This window comes from Diadema antillarum, unplaced genomic scaffold (assembly GCF_040938485.1).
Source record: "Diadema antillarum isolate AM-2024a unplaced genomic scaffold, OU_Dant_1.0 seq00000759_RagTag, whole genome shotgun sequence".
Lineage (NCBI taxonomy): Eukaryota > Metazoa > Echinodermata > Echinoidea > Diadematoida > Diadematidae > Diadema > Diadema antillarum.
Window position 1 is genome coordinate 1,400,575 of NW_027271650.1, and position 16,926 is coordinate 1,417,500.

General features: G+C 37.6%; 1 protein-coding gene across 3 annotated transcripts in view; it reads right to left on the bottom strand.

The window, feature by feature from the left end:
* The window catches only part of LOC139738614 (casein kinase I-like), a 111,092-nt gene that overhangs the window by 93,513 nt on the left and 653 nt on the right, over nt 1-16,926 (bottom strand). For all 3 annotated transcript variants that reach the window (XM_071649229.1, XM_071649230.1, XM_071649231.1), the window contains exon 2: nt 8,474-8,551. In XM_071649229.1, coding sequence (XP_071505330.1) covers nt 8,474-8,549 — 76 coding nt within the window. In that variant the 5' untranslated portion in view covers nt 8,550-8,551. The remainder of the gene's footprint in view (nt 1-8,473; nt 8,552-16,926) is intronic.

Genomic DNA, 16,926 nt, shown 5'->3' on the forward strand with positions numbered 1-16,926 from the left:
GATGTCATCCCTGTGTGTGCATAACAGGCATATGGCTGTGGAAAGCCAGTGCGTGGGAGAATGCATGTACGGCACCATGTACACAGAACGTCACTGCGTACCACCAGCAGGGCCCAATAATGTATGCGGCATACATTTGTTGTTGAAGAAGCCTGTGAATGCAACGAGTGTATTGGTGGGCTGGGTATTTGGACTCTTTGTAGAATGCCCCTTAGCCGTACCAACTGCTGTATAAGAATCATATGCCTTTCAATATTTTTCCCTGAAAGGTTCAAATTGATAGGGTGTGGTAGGGAATGCAGCAGGAGTTGTTAATGGACTAGAAATTTGATCACTATTATCATCATTGTGAAACAGAATTTCCAACAAGAGATTATATAAAATAATACATTCAACATTATTTCTTATGTGGCAGTTCTGAGCAGGATGACTCTCTGACGCCAACCAGAAGCTGATTGGTACAAACAACTTGATCATTTTACACTCGACCTCAATGTCCATACACATTAGATTCCTCCATTAAAAGAGTAATATATCACGAGTACATATACAGAATGGCCACAACATAGTGATAACAGTGCAGATTCAGATCAGACACACTGAATATTATGTACCAAGAACACGTCACTTGAACTGTCTCTCATACAATCATAAAGGAACATAAACTTTAAATGTGGCATATGTTTAAGTAGTCTCTCTGTAGGCTCTTTCACAACTGAATATCACGTTGAATTCTTTTATCTTGAAAATGGCTATGTCATACATAAATCTCATACAGATTGAGTATGCTATAATTGAAATAACTTCAGATTTGCATTACAAGCTGCATTGCAGAGTTTCAACATGTTCTATAATGGTGACAAGGCAGACAACAGAAAATACTGATATGGAAAGAGTGAGTCTGAACGGACATTGACTGAAACCCAAACATTTCTACCACTCTGGTAATCTGATTTACTGCACTCATTGTCAGTTGAACATAGACATAAATTGAGAACTTGACATCCCATGTTTTCTTCTGGCAATACATCAAGCCTACAATATGACACCTGCATGCCTGAATTAAAGTTACTTTAATGCTCATTGATGTAAGAAACATACTAAAGACAGGCAAAGCGCTTTACAGATATGACAGTATTTTTAATATCAACTAGAAAAACACTCTGAGAGTGAAGACCTCTACCAAGTAGCTCACTTCCAACTACATTCTGATTTCTACACTATATCACAGTCCTGCATTCATATCATCTGCATAATCAGATTCCTTGACCATCAAAACATACCCTCACTACTGACCAGCCATTGCTGCCTCCACTGATCACAGTACTTTCTAGCCAACAGCGCAATAGCTGTGAGAGTCCCAAGCGTGTCATTTAGCACTCTATGATGTACCATACTAATACTGAAGAATCCTTAAAAAAAAAAAATGATCTAGATGGTGATCCGGATCACTACCAACAATTGATCATCTGTTCCTCATGTCACTACAGATAAATTTTTCCTGAAAATTTCATCCAAATCCATCCAGAAGGTTTTTTTTTGAGTTATTTTGCAAACAGACAAAACAGACGAACAAATAAATATAAACACCTTTGAAAACATAACCTCCTTGGTGATGGTAATTACACATACAAGCTTGTAGGGCCTATGTACTACTTGCCTTTAATATGTCTGTCCATAGGCTACTCTTACTGTAAAACGACTAATGTTTGTGTGCATTTTAATTTCGCGAATTTTGCGAGAGCCAAGGCTCTTGTCTATACTATATGCATTGAATGCTAGAGGCACTTTGCGAAAATTTCATGCCGTGAAAAAGGACGCTGGCTCCAATTTGCAAAAATTTCATGCCGCTATTAAATATTATGTTTTACAGTAGTTCAAACACTTCTAGGTACCATAACTTGTTCAAATTTTAAATCTTTTTTTTTTTGTATTCATAGTGCACAAAACAACACAAGAATGAACATTTCTAAAGTAGAATACCTGAAAGATATGAGAAAGTTGAAAATTGTGTTGCTTTTCTAAAATGATTCTGGCATCTCTACCAGTCTGTGATACTGTTCTAAAGACAAGAGCACATCAAGTCTGTCTCTTCTGCACTACATCTGACACACCAAAAGCTGTAATAGACCAATGTTATTCAAGCTTTAATAGTCATCGTACACATCTTGTGCACACGAACGTAAACAAAGTGCGAAGTAGGTACACTCTGACAGAGAATAAGAATCTGGTCAACAAAATAATGTAAAACACATCTTCTCAACATCAATATATCCAACCTTTCAGAAGATACTGGTATGCATGGTTACAGTAGCAAAATTGAATTTTTCATGCTTGTGCCCAGCATACAAAAACAAGTTATGTGGTTGTTTGAATGGACATCAATGCATGGCCTAGTGATGCTGTGTTCAAGTGAATAAGATGCATTTATCAAAATATATGCCCTTTGAAGAGAGTACGTTTCAGTGACTGTTACCATGGTTTCTGCTTTTGACAACAGGACTCGGCTATGCAGTTCACTTTTGTTGTTTCTTTTTATGATTATATCAACAGCATTTAGCAAGTTCCCACTTTTGTACCAATTCTGCTTTATCATGGGTTTAAAACAGAAATTTCTATCATCAACCATTTAGCAAAACACAAATTCATGTTTCCCTTGTTTCCCTTGATATTGTTTGAGCTGCTTCAGTTCACAAATATAAAGCTCATTCATGTAACATGATTACAATTTCTCTTTGACATGTCTGAACTCTCGCTTATTTCTTATGTCAAATCCAAAATACTTCTACAACCTTAAGAAGTGCTTCTGCAAAATTTGCTTTTTATCTATCAGTCAGCAACTTGATAGCAAGTAATTGAAGGGGGTGAATTACAATCTAAAATGACAATACCACATCTTTGACACAGTAAGCATGAAATTGGAAGTGGATGATATGAACAGATGTTTTGAAAGTTCTGCTATAACCTCAGATCATAATGAAATGAAAACATGACTATGCTGGTGTACATTAATATGATTACCACAGGGGTTACTTTTTAATTGACAGCTGGTATAATGGGGTCATGGCACCAGTCCACTCAAGCAATCATTATAATACGATGGAATATCTCCGTGTATTGATCTTCCTGGTTTTGATTTGTTTGTTGTTTTCTCTGAGTTTTATTCCACTCAGTTCTGTGAAAACTCAGCCATGTAGAATTTCTACATCAGGTTTTAATGCAGACATGCTTGGACAAGATCTTACTGGAGATCAAATTGCTATTGGCATTCTGCAAATGGATAATGGGTATTTAACTGATATAGGCCTATGCCTATAATTCATGAAATGAATGATAGTGCAAACAGCACAATATACATGTACTACATAAAACCAGAAACGTTGACGGCATTAAACTTTCGTGAATTTGAGACAGCAACCTTTTTCACGGCATGAACATTTTGGAACTGTGTAGAGAAAACCTTTCACACACTACATGCATTTTGTGTTTTGTGAATTCAGGCTCCTCACAAAATTCTCACAAGTTTCATGCACATGAAATTTTCTAGCTTTACAGCGCACAGTTACAGACGATGTATAATATGACTCCCAAGCTGTAATACTGATTGGGGTTTTGTGGCAGTTGGAGTAGTGGGGGGGGGGGGGGGGGTTGTCAGCAAAAAAGAAGAGAGAGGATGAAAATGAAAAGGAGGGGAACTCATCTCTCCAAGAACAGTAGCAAGTAATGCCTCATGACAACAAGCAATGGGAACTTGTTCACTAAGTGCCACTACTGGAGATGCATCGCTCCACCATGTTACTCTGACTTCAGCAATTTGGCAATGAATGGAATGATCAACAAGCGCCATGGCAGCAAGACGGGACAGACAGAGAAAACTTGTCATTCTCATTTCTCATGCAACAAAATATATAGCTGATTGCCATGTACAAAAGGTTGATCTACGATGTCAGCAATGCCACATATGGTCGCACCAAGGTACATCTCAACAAGCCGGGGAAATTCAGACGAGGAATCTTGCAGCCAGTGTGATGTTCTCGATGATCACAAAAACTTCCTCTTTTTGATGGCGTCCCGACACTTGTCTCCGCAAGTGTTCAAAATCTTATCTTAATACTCTTGAGCAAAAATTTGCAACTTTATTGCATTCATTTATTCATGACATTGTATCTATTTTTGGTACTGTAATGAGAAGAAACTGAAACTTGGAAAGAGCCCCTAATCTTCATTTGTCCACAGTCCGTGTATGTATGTCAAATGGTCACAGCATAAAATGGAATGCGCAGCTTGAATATGGTCAATGCACGGCATGAAGACTGCATCAAAGGTGGGGCAGCTTGCTCATTTATTTAGCAAGACTACGGGGGTAATCTTATGAATTGTGTCACATTTTAATGCCCTTGTCCACTCACTGTCCACACACATTATTGCTATCAAGGAAAAAAATCACAAACCACTAAAAGCATAAAAGCAACAATTGACCAGACCATCAAGGAGTAAATCATACTGAAAAAATATTTAAATATTCCTTAACTTCTAAATATTGACTTATTATCAGCGTATCTCATCCATCAACATTTCCATAATACATAACTGAGCTGCAAAAAACAAAAAGAAAGAAAATGCAGAGTATGTGTAGCAAAGGTAACTTGCTTGTTCACTCAGCACAATCCCATTGCTGGGATTACATCACTAGGGCAGAATTGCAAAGCACATACTTGAAGTTACTGGTGGGCAACATGGAAGCATAGTGTCCAAATCATATTGGATATGCCCTGCCTGACTACAAATGGTACCCTGAGTCTTCTGCCATGCCATGATGTTACAACATGTGTTGAAATTGAATAGAACTCCATTCTGCTCTTTTTTCTTCAAAATCCTCCACAGTAATGTCATAGGATATCACCTTTCATATACAATAGGTCTGCCTGCATTTTGTCATGCAGTGTATTACCCACACTGTACGCTGTTTGTGGACTTGACAATGACCTTTAACCCCCCTTCTGTACTGTCACAATGGATCATATGAGGAGTTGGCATGAATATGGTCGTATGTTTCTGAAATTATTGCATTTAAACATGGCTCCTACCAGTACTTTTATGAGCTGTCAGTTAGAATGCTGTTAATCTAATAATAAAATTCTACACAGGATGGGATCTCTGAGAAGTATCTTTCAATATGATATAGAGCTAGCTCCCTGGGCCTCTCTAAAAGATGAAAGATGATCAATATTGGAAAGGCCAAAAATTCCTATGCGGCCATGCCTCTGCTGGATGACCTAACAAAATAAATTTTAAAAAATCATACCCAGGTCTCACACACACACACAAATCACAGGGCATATTGTTGTTTCTCATTACAACAGATTTTTGGGAATGAGCAAAACTTCACTTTTAGCTCTGAGCCAATATGCTGCACTGCATTTTATAGAACATTGTACCCCCCCCCCCCCCCCCCCCCCCCTCCCAATCCTTCTCTCTTCCTCTGTCTGTATCTCTCCAGCTCTTTCCCTTTCTGGTTACTCCCTTTAAATATGGCATGGCATCAGTGTAGAAAACTTTAAAAAAAAAAAAACGAGTTTAAAAATCTCTCTCTTAGTCTTATTCATAATAGGCTATTAGCACACTATGCCTTTGAACACAGAAATCCAGTCAAACTAACAATATTGCCCACTGGGTTTATTTCATCAAGTTTCAAAGTTCCACAATACATTCTACATACACTGTAGCAATTTGCTTTGTTAAATCCTAGCCATAGACTGACACAGTTCAAGTGGATTACCAATACAAAGGGCTTAAGCACTGGCTTCATTTCCTCTGTTCTTTGTCAATACATCCCTGATTCTCATTTAAATTCCACATGATCTCCTTAATACCATCACTAAGCTACTTACAGGGCTGTTCGTGAGAATATGATTACAGCAGGGAATGCATTGGGACAATAGAATTAGTGTCACAGAAAGCCAGGGACTAAGAGCTTGTGTGTTTAGGTTGTTATCAAACAAGTCCTTGACTTACATTGACATACAGCATTAACGTTGACAAGAAATGATAATAATGTACAGTAAAAATCACTTTTATGCCAAGCCTAGGAAGCAATGCACTCTTCAGTGGGGTGATTTCACGACTCACAGCACATACCACGTATTCACTGCAAGCTTCGGGAGCTTAACTGCACTGACATGGCTTCAAGATCATTGTTTTCGAATAGACTGTTACAGAATCAATTGGCTGTTGTGTTGTACTCATACTGTGTGGTTGGGTGTGTGTGTCAGTGAGCAATTTGGAATCATTATCATCTAGAGACCATGTGTAATAATGTCAAAAGAGCTGTATAAAATGACTAGACACTCAGAGTTCCTAAATTTTCTATCATGAATATACTGACCAGGCTGTTTAAAAAAAAAAAAAAAAAATGAATAAATAAAGTAATATCAATTCATTGTCAAAACAACGGCATACTAGTTACCTGCCATAACATAATAATGTGACATTATGAGTACGAATAAGACATGTACTTGTATAACATCAGACCCTTCCATAGTTTGCTGACCTACGACAGTGCATTTGAATCATCATTACAATGTTATTCTTGCAGGAAAAAAAAAACTGATACACAACCTGATATCATACAATCATACATTGACAAGCATACACTCCTTTTCGTTATTTATTCTACAGCCAACAAAGCTTTGCCCTTTGTAATTCAATCACGAATGATTGTTTCTCATTCATCACGGCAAACATTGGGACAGAGACAGTTGATGATATGCTTGCTGTTTGCTTAGCTCAAAGAATCACACAGCAGTGAACTGTCGTGATGCTAAGTGGCTATCAGCAATCACCTGGGGCCGGGCTACCGGGACTGAACTGTGCGCCTGATCTGAACACAAAGCTGACTTTTGTTGACATACTCCAGGCTTAATCACCTATAGCATCCAGCGGAAGACTGTATTGGGGGCACCGATTGAGTCACAATGCTTGCCTATGAATATATACGCAATTTGCTTGTGGTCCTTGTGATTCAGATATAGCTCACAGGAGGGAATTTTGGGGATGAATTACCCTGTGACAACAGACTCAGAGGTGATTATGGGATGACTAACCCTGTGAAATTGTGGCTGTGTTTTTTCATTCCAAGTCATTGCAGGTGAGGGAATACATTCACCTCGCAGATATTCAGAATTTTTGCACGAAGCAAAAATAATTAAATTGGAGTGGTAGGAGAATGCTTCAAATCCATACAGAATGTATTAACCTAATTCCATGCGTGAAACGCAAAAAAAAAAAAAACATCAATATTTGCCAGTTAGGTATATTTCTAATAAAAAAGGAATTTTCCTTTGTGTCTTAATGGCATCCATCGAGTTAATGATACTAGGCTTTTCATGCAATTAATTAACTTCAGGGAAGATAATATTCTCTGCATAAATGAATGTAATTGGAAGTAGTATTATAAACTTATCACCTGAACTACATCAAAAATGACATTCTCAAAAATCTAAAATGTTTCATGCAAATAGACAATTCTGACCCAATCTTTTTTCTTCCTCAAAAGACAATGATTCATTTTTACTTATCGATTGTGAAGCACACACAGCAAGTCACACGCATTGTGTGTACTGCACAAGCATATCAGTACCTAAAATGTAGGCTCCTTCCCACACGAAGTACAACCTGGGATATACCCACTGACAATGATTAGTGCATATTGCAAACTATGTGCACAGTATGCATGGTGCCATCAATTTCATTTGGAATATACTGGTATCACAATTGATGATTGTTGCATGTCTACGTTTGATCTGTATCACACATATTTTTTAAAAGTCTGTTCACCTTCTCCTACGCATTCTTCTCCATGTAAGACCCACAGTAAGAATAACTTCTAATACTGACGGTCATAAATATCTATTACAAGTTTCAGTTTCAGTCCTAAAAAAAATTCAATGTTTAATGTTACACAGAACCAAACAAACACTAAAAAAAAAAAAAAAAATGTGGTAAACTCGCAACTGGGAAACAAACTGAACACACAACACACAGAATGAAGCTAAAGTGCTTCCTCATTAACATCTTCTTAACAGTTGATACTTTCAGTAACAAGGGGCTTTACTTGGTAATGGTAACATGTTTTTACTATGTGTCTGTGAGAATAGCCTCACACTCTATTTCTCTTCTTTTCTCCTTCTCTCTCATTCAACACCATCTTATCAATCATGAAGATTAACTTGGATGGACATTCTCACAAGAGCCCCTTGCCAATCTTCTGGAAAGTACTCGTGTGAAGGTGACACACTAATGTCCCCTTCATCTCGAAAGATTCCCCTCCCGTCTGCAGTATTCACTCTATACCAAAACACCCTTTCTCACATCAGCACAATCACACATTCAAAAATACTTCAATTAAACTAGATAAGGAGAGTCCTGCAAACTATCACCTATCACAAAGCTTTCTCAACTCAAGGGCACTCACCTAGGTAGATATCCCCAAAAGAGCCGCTACCGATCTTGCGACCAAGGCGATACTTATTTCCAACCCTGAGCTCCATCCCTGTCGAAAGTGAAAAGAGAGTTTGGAACACAGCTCAAATTACATGCAATTAAACAAGAAAATAATATTGTGGCTCCAGTGAAATTTTAAAAAAGAAAGGATAAGCTGACCTCATAGCTTCTTGCACTTTTCCTTTCACTTTCATCATAACATTTCATGAAAATCATTTCAAGGTGATCTATGCAAGAAGATCTCCAGATACTTACTGTTCCTCAACTAATACAGTTGAACCTCTCGTATCCGGACAAGTCGGGACCGGGGCTCATCCGGATAAGGGATTTGGCCGGATACGGGAGACTCAATGCTTTATACATGTACATATACATACACATGTACTGATGTAGCCCATTGTAGTACCACATGTAGTAATGTGTATACTGCAACCTTTTTATTGTTACATTTGGGGATGTTTCGGGATGTTGAACTGTCTGAAGGTAAGCAATTTGGAAGGAAATTTGATGCAATGTATGTTAATCATATTGGAAGTAATATGTAATTCATATGTGTTTGGGTAGGAGTTCTCAAGGAGTTGGGAATCCCCCTTTCTTTCCAGTGACTATTAAAAAAAAAAAAAATCACGGCGAGATTGCGTCCGGATAATAGAGAGATCCGGATAAAGGGAGGCCGGATAATAGAGGTTCAACTGTATTGTGTGGTCCAGCTATTCAAACGAATCCACGCTTTTTAAAACAGGCATTATGAATTATCCTACAGAATTTGTAACAGAGACTTCAACTACTTTGCGAAATACTGTACTTATATTCCTTTCTTCTCCCCTTTTTCCTTGTTTTTAATGATGGTGGTGGTAGTGTAATTTTTTTATTCATAAGAACTAGATATTCTCAATAATTAACTCAAAGTACTTGTAACCGGGGGGCCAAAAGCTAAAAACAGAGGTCGAGTTGCACTCTCTCTACAAACTAAGTAGACCATGCTTATTTTCAAGTTTTTATTGTAACAAACAATATTCCACTGGTCTACCTCAAAAAATTTGTTGCGAAAGCCTCCAAATCCAAGATGGCGTCCAAGATGGCCGCCATATTTACTGAATTTGTTATTTGAAAGATAGAATTTGATTGAAAGATCAGATTTCAACAAATGTGATGTCATATGAAAGAGAATAAAATTTTCTACAAGTTGATACCATTTTTGTGGGTTATTGTGATAAGTGGATTGAGATTTTAAGGAAAAAACACTCATTTTTTTGATATTTTTCTGAAAAAGGGAAAAATCATGAAAATGCTTGATTCAGCATAAATCAGAGAAAGACTGAAGGATTATCTTAAAATGTTTCAAGAATTTTGTTTGACATATCATTAATATTTGGAGAAAATTAGGGGTCAGTACCGTTTTTGGTTCAGGAGTTATAATGTCTCAAACTTGAAAACTCACTATGTAAAAATGGCCACTTTAGTTGTGACAATACCTTGTTGGTCGTAAAAAGAGCCTGCGCGCGCTAAGACTACTACACGCACCACTGACACTGGCGCTTGTAGCAGTGCCAGTGGTGCGTGTAGTAGTCTTGGCAAACGCAGACATTTTCTTTGACAAACAAGGGTTTGTGCCTGCAAACTAACTTTTCATATCAAGTGGTAGCTCAGGTGACGCTGATTGCTATCATTTCAAAGTAGATTGTTCTGAAGCAGATGAGATGAAGCAAAAATATCTTTCAAATAGAGGTAGAAGCTTGAAACAACCTTGCTATAGAAAGTTTAAAACAAAATCTGGATCAATCACTCAAAAAAATTCAAGATTGCAGGCCATCAAAGCTGACATAGTGTATAAAATTGCGCCAAAGTAAATGTATTATTTCGTTTTTGATACAATTTTGTCTGTTGTGCTATCTTAAACCGTCTTAGGTTTTTATGGACACATTTTTAGAACCAGTGATATTCTACTCTCCGAAAAAGAAAAAAAAAACCCAAATCGAGTGGAAGTTTTTGCTTTTGATGTGAGGAGTGAATAACAAGAAAACGGTGAATTTAGAGTGAAATTGGAGTGACTTTTAGTGAAAATGTTCATTTTCACTCATTTTAGAGTGACCTTAATAGGCAGGGCTCCACACTAACTTTTATTTTTGGTGGCCCAAAGGCAAATATCCGATCTTTTTTGGTGGCCCGATCAGGCCACCTATGTTCTTCATTTCTGACATTTTGGTGGCCCGACGTGCGTTTTTGGTGGCCCCGGGCCACCGGACCACCGTTAGTGTCGAGCCCTGCCTTAGGGATCACTTGTCACTCTTCGAGTGATCCCCGAGGTCACTCTAAAATGAATGAAAATGAACATTTTCACTCTCGAGTGATCCTGATATCTAATATGGGAAAGCATCTACCAAGGGCATAAGCTCAGATCAATTGTGACACTATAACCCACATGAAATCAGCCTAAAAACAATGTAAGAAAAATCTGGTAACAGAAAATACAGTTTCAGCATGCATTTTTGGAAATGTGAATATACAGCACGAATAATCAATTTGGACAATTTTATTCGAACAATATACTGAAAAGTAATTTCGCACAACACATTTCGCACAACAAAGTTGAGAAATTGCCGCCATGTCGGATTTTTTTTTTTTTTTTTTTGGGGGGGGGGGGGTTCGGATCAGAAGGGCTTTCAAGGACATCTACGAATCAGACATTATTACACATATACCATCATCATTCAGGCGTTTCTACAACAGCAGAGTAACATACAAGTTAAAAAGCATATCTTTGATACAGAAGCATTTCTTTTTTATCAAAGATTGGGCCTTACCCTAACACTGGAATGAGCTCCACCCCCCCCCCCCCCAAAAAAAAAGACCCTCAATATGGTTTACACTAGCACAATATCGTTCGGATGTATAGGAACATGTAATAGACAGCAATATAAGAAGATTAAAAAAATATATCAAATTATAAGTTATAAGTTGAGATTTAACTTTGACGCAACACACTAAAGGTATTCTACCATTAAAGCCTAAAACATACGGAGATATCACCATTGCTTTTCAAGAAACCATAGCCATAACTGTTGACAATTTAGTATATAAAAAAAACATTCTTATCAGATCTATTTAGTATATCTAACAATATTTAGCATTGATTATACTGATTTCAGTTTGTACATTAGTTGTTCTATCCCTAACTCACAGTTTAGAACTAGTTTGAGGAATTAAGTAAAGCTGGGTTTTTGTTTTACGTGCACTAATGGTAAATAATGCCTTGAACGACAACCTCGATTAATTACCGCCATCTTGAATTTTGTGTGGATACTATTTTTATCGCTAAATATTACACATTGGCAAAATTTGTGCCAAATTCCAAGCTCCTATCTCTTTTTGGAAAATACTTTCTGTTCAATTTTATCTGCCTCAGAACAATCTACTATGATGAAATGCTACAGTAATAGCGATCAGCGTCACCTACCACTTGGCATGAAAAGTTAGTTTGCAGGTACTTGCAAGTCACTAGACCGTTACAGTATTACATGTGACCATGTAAACACATTGTATGCAAAATTTATAATGCATAAATGTAATTTTTTCAAGTTTTAGACGTTAACTTATCAATAGTGTATGATATTGCCTGTAATTCCAGAAATATGAATTACGTCTCAATCTCAGTAAATCTCAATCTTAATCGCAGGTTTCAAAATAATTCTTCAGTTCTTCTTTGATAAATACTAAATCATGCATTTTCACATTTCTTCCTTTTTTCAAAACAATATAAAAATATGGATCCCCCCCCCCCCCCAATCTATCACAATACACAGCTAAAGTGGTATCAACTTTTAGGAAGTTTTACTCTCCTTCATATGACATCAAATGTGTTGCAATCCAATGTCTCTATCAAATTGTATGTTTGAAATGTCAATTTCAATAAAAATGGCGGCCCTATTGGACCGCATCTGTACTTTGGAGGTTTTTGCAACAAATCTATTGAGGTGTACTTACGGAACATTGCTTAGTATGCTTAATATTACGTATGGTCTTGTTTATAGAGAGAGTGGAACTCGAAAAGTAAGCACGATCTTGGATTTGACCCTCTGTGACGTCTTTGGGAACAGATGCGTGTAAATGCATATTATGTAAAATGGGATTTCAAGTTTGAGACATTATAACTCCTGAACCAAATACAATACTGACCTCTAATTTTCTCCAAATATTGATTATATGGGAAAGATGTTAATTTCTGCATGGTTTTCATAAACATTTTTAATTTCATTTTTTAAAACTTTTTAGCGAAATATTCATGATGCATTCTGAAAAAAATGTCTCCGTAAAAACCTAAGATGGTTTGAAATAGCATTAAAATGTTCAGAATATATAAAAACCATATAAATAGACAGCAAAACAGACAAAATTGTATCAAAATCGAAATGATACATTTACTTTGGCGCAATACACTATGCCAGCTTTGATGGCCTGCAATCTTGAATTTTTTGAGTGATTGATCCAGATTTTGTTTTAAACTTTCTATAGCAAGGTTGTTTCAAGCTTCTACCTCTATTTGAAAGATATTTTTGCTTCATCTCATCTGCTTCAGAACAATCTACTTTGAAATAATAGCAATCAGCGTCACCTGAGCTACCACTTGATATGAAAAGTTAGTTTGCAGGCACAAACCCTTGTTTGTCAAAGAAAATGTCTGCGTTTGCCAAGACTACTACACGCACCACTGGCACTGCTACAGCGCCAGTGTCAGTGGTGCGTGTAGTAGTCTTGGCGCGCGCAGGCTCTTTTTACGACCAACAAGGTATTGTCACAACTAAAGTGGCCATTTTTACATAGTGAGTTTTCAAGTTTGAGACATTATAACTCCTGAACCAAAATCGGTACTGACCCCTAATTTTCTCAAAATATTAATGATATGTCAAACAAAATTCTTGAAACGTTTTAAGATAATCCTTCAGTCTTTCTCTGATTTATGCTGAATCAAGCATTTTCATGATTTTCCCTTTTTCAGAAAAATATCAAAAAATGAGTGTTTTTTCCTTAAAATCTCAATCCACTTATCACAATAACCCACAAAAATGGTATCAACTTGTAGAAAATTTTATTCTCTTTCATATGACATCACATTTGTTGAAATCTGATCTTTCAATCAAATTCTATCTTTCAAATAACAAATTCAGTAAATATGGCGGCCATCTTGGACGCCATCTTGGATTTGGAGGCTTTCGCAACAAATTTTTTGAGGTAGACCAGTGGAATGTTGTTTGTTACAATAAAAACTTGAAAATAAGCATGGTCTACTTAGTTTGTAGAGAGAGTGCGACTCACTCGTTAAATAAGCGACTTTTTGGGGTTTGGCCCTCCGGTTATTGGAAAATTCACAATTTTCCACATCAGTAGCATCAACCATAGAACTTCAATAGTCACATGGACTATATTTAACACTTTACATGACACCTCCACCGCTAACAAGGAAAAGAAACTCAGACTCATATCAGTGGAGGTGAATTGGCAGTAATAATATCTAATAATAATAATAATCTCCTGCACCAACTATGTAGGGTTATGTCTGCATATGATATGAAGGTTTGGTTAGAACTAAGGGTTCAATCTTCATGTTAAGCTTATACTTGCAAGAATCAATCTTATTGACAGGTAAACCAAACACTTTCCCCAGACATACATACTCCACAAGACATTGCTACATGAAGCAGCTACCACTCTGATCTCTGCAATGAATTCAGGTCAGTCATGCAAACCAATACTGTAAACGTCCATATTCTCGGGCGGTTAATTTTTCGCGCTAAGTGGCTCTAAAACATATTCGCGGGTTATTGAATTCCCGCTGCACGATTGTCAATCTATCTAAAATGTGCAGAGAAAATTGTGAAGATATTTTCGCGGGTTTTAGAATTCGCACCAGCCAAAAGTAGCGCAAAATGCACAAAAATTAATGCACCGCGAAAATTTGTGTGTTTACAGTGATATAGACTCTATTAATAGATCTCATCTCTTACGCATTTTAAAGCCATGGAAAGCACCCATTAAAAATCTATAAGCCACGAATAAATGTGACAGATTCATATTTACCGGTACCTCACTTGATGATAGACTGATCACTGTTAAACATCTCTGAACACTCAGTGTTACTCAGTCTATTCACATCATTCACAGTACGAAGTGTTCATGAGTCAAAGACTGGATCAACTCACTCCTCTTAGTAGAACCTATCACTCTTTTGTCAGTCTTGAAAACATCTTAAGTACAGTAAATCCAGATGAATTTCAACTGTGCAATTCAAGATTCATTCAAAATAAAGTAGACTGATGATTTACACAAGATTCTGTACTACTCAAGTATGCAAAGTAAACTTTCAAGCATCTTGAAATCATAATGAGAAAGTGTAACTGTTAATCTGCTGGTAGGAGAGCAAAGTATTTCCTTTCCCTACTTAGGCTTACAGTCTGTACATTGTTTACATCTGGACATGGGCAATTCAGGGGATTAGGGGCCATGAACTTATTTTGACCTGTCTTCGATAGGCCTACTTATTGATATTTAAAGTTACAGAAAAGTATTTTGACATGTTCCAGCTCCTCAACAATGCCATCGCGAACCACATTCGACAACCAATAGTCAAATTATTGCCATAAATATTGTTGGATGCCTACAAAAGTCACATAGTATTAGTAACCAATGCACTACTCACTCACACCTCCATCTGGAGATACATTGTATACGCAAAATATTACGCGAATTTCACGAGTCAGGTGCTATTGGCGAAATTAAAGACACACGAAAATATCGACTCTGATCCCCAATGTGAATGTGACGTACGCGGGTACTCTTTTCCGTTCAGTACAGGACTCCACGATCGCGAATTTAACCACTCGCGAAATCCTGAATTCCTGATTCGCGAAAATTTAGACTCGCGAAATATATGGCGTATACAGTACATAGAACCTATGCCTAGAGTGTACGCACATCATCTGCTGAAGTTAGCCAGCCACTGACGAAAAGCTGGCATCTCATGCTCCTGGCCTGGGCCCAGTTGCAAGAAACTCATATAATCAAACGGAAGTCCCGCAAATTGTATTTGTACGCAACTTTGAGTTTAAACGCAAGTCCGTTGCAGAAAGGACATTTGAATTTGTAAGCACAAACACAACTTTGATGAATCAAATGCAACTTGAATTGGGTTTGATTCTGACCAAACACAAAGTTTCAGGCAATAAGCCTACTCCAGTACTTGTGATTGATATTAAGTTCCAGCCATGTCAAGTTTCTAGCAATGGGGCTGTGGCCACTCAGCCCAAAAAAGCAAACCTGTTACAGAAAGCCAGCATATCCCGATGTAACCCCGGCGCGGGGGCGCTGTAACCAGTAACAGCGCCCCGATGACGTGTATGCAATTTAGTGAAGTAATCAAGTGCACTGCGACGCTTGCAATTCTGTAAACAACTCACCGTTCAAAACAACACTTGGATTCGCAACGAAAAGCCACATGTTGTAATAGTAATAATACCATATTGTTGAATATTAGAGGCGCCTATGTATCCCTCACCATTACCTCCGAAAACAAGATAAATTGTCATCGAAACGAAATAGATAAGCATACAATCACCGCCCAGCATCCATTCTATTGTAGAATGCATGAGGTATAATTTGTCACGCCTCATGAATATTCATTTCAGTTCTCAGCTCGCCGTCCTGTTTTTTTTTTCACACGCATACATTGTGTACTGTAATATGTGCTACGTTTTATCCATACCCGATCAACAGCAAGGCTACTAGTGTTAGTGCATGCGCTGTGTAAGCTGTACTACGATACGAAGTGCGGAAGGACTAAAATCTCGGATAAAATCTTTCACTGGGCTCTTAAAACAGATATTGTAAATCGACTTCGGCGGCTCTGCTAACAGCATGGCCACGAATTTCAGTGTAAAACCCTGTCTCTGATCACCAAAAAATGCTACGCCATATATCAGGTGTTTCTGCGATAGCCATAGATAGGGCTGCCATGCCACCCTAGAAATCTACTCGGTACAGGTTGGGGTCGCTGGTGCGGTTAATCCCGATGGTGACAATTCATCATCAGTATTCGCTGGCTACTTTCAGCAGAACGTGCACCTCTGCCTGGCATACACACGTACATACAGCGAGCAGCAAGCCAGTCTTGGACTGGTGCACTGTCCAATGTTTATTGCAATAATTAGTCTAGTTTCCTATGGCCAAAGTGGCATCGAAATGACATCATGAAGATGCTGAAAAACAATACGTAACATGGGTCTGTAACATTCATTAAGCAAAAATATAAATAGGTTCTAGGGTTGTTTTACAGTCTCTTTATCAGGTCAAAAACTGTGACTGTGTGTGGCCCTAATTATTAAGGCTTAAAGCCCTGAATTGCCATTCAGTAAACTGAGGGTGAGCCTCGAA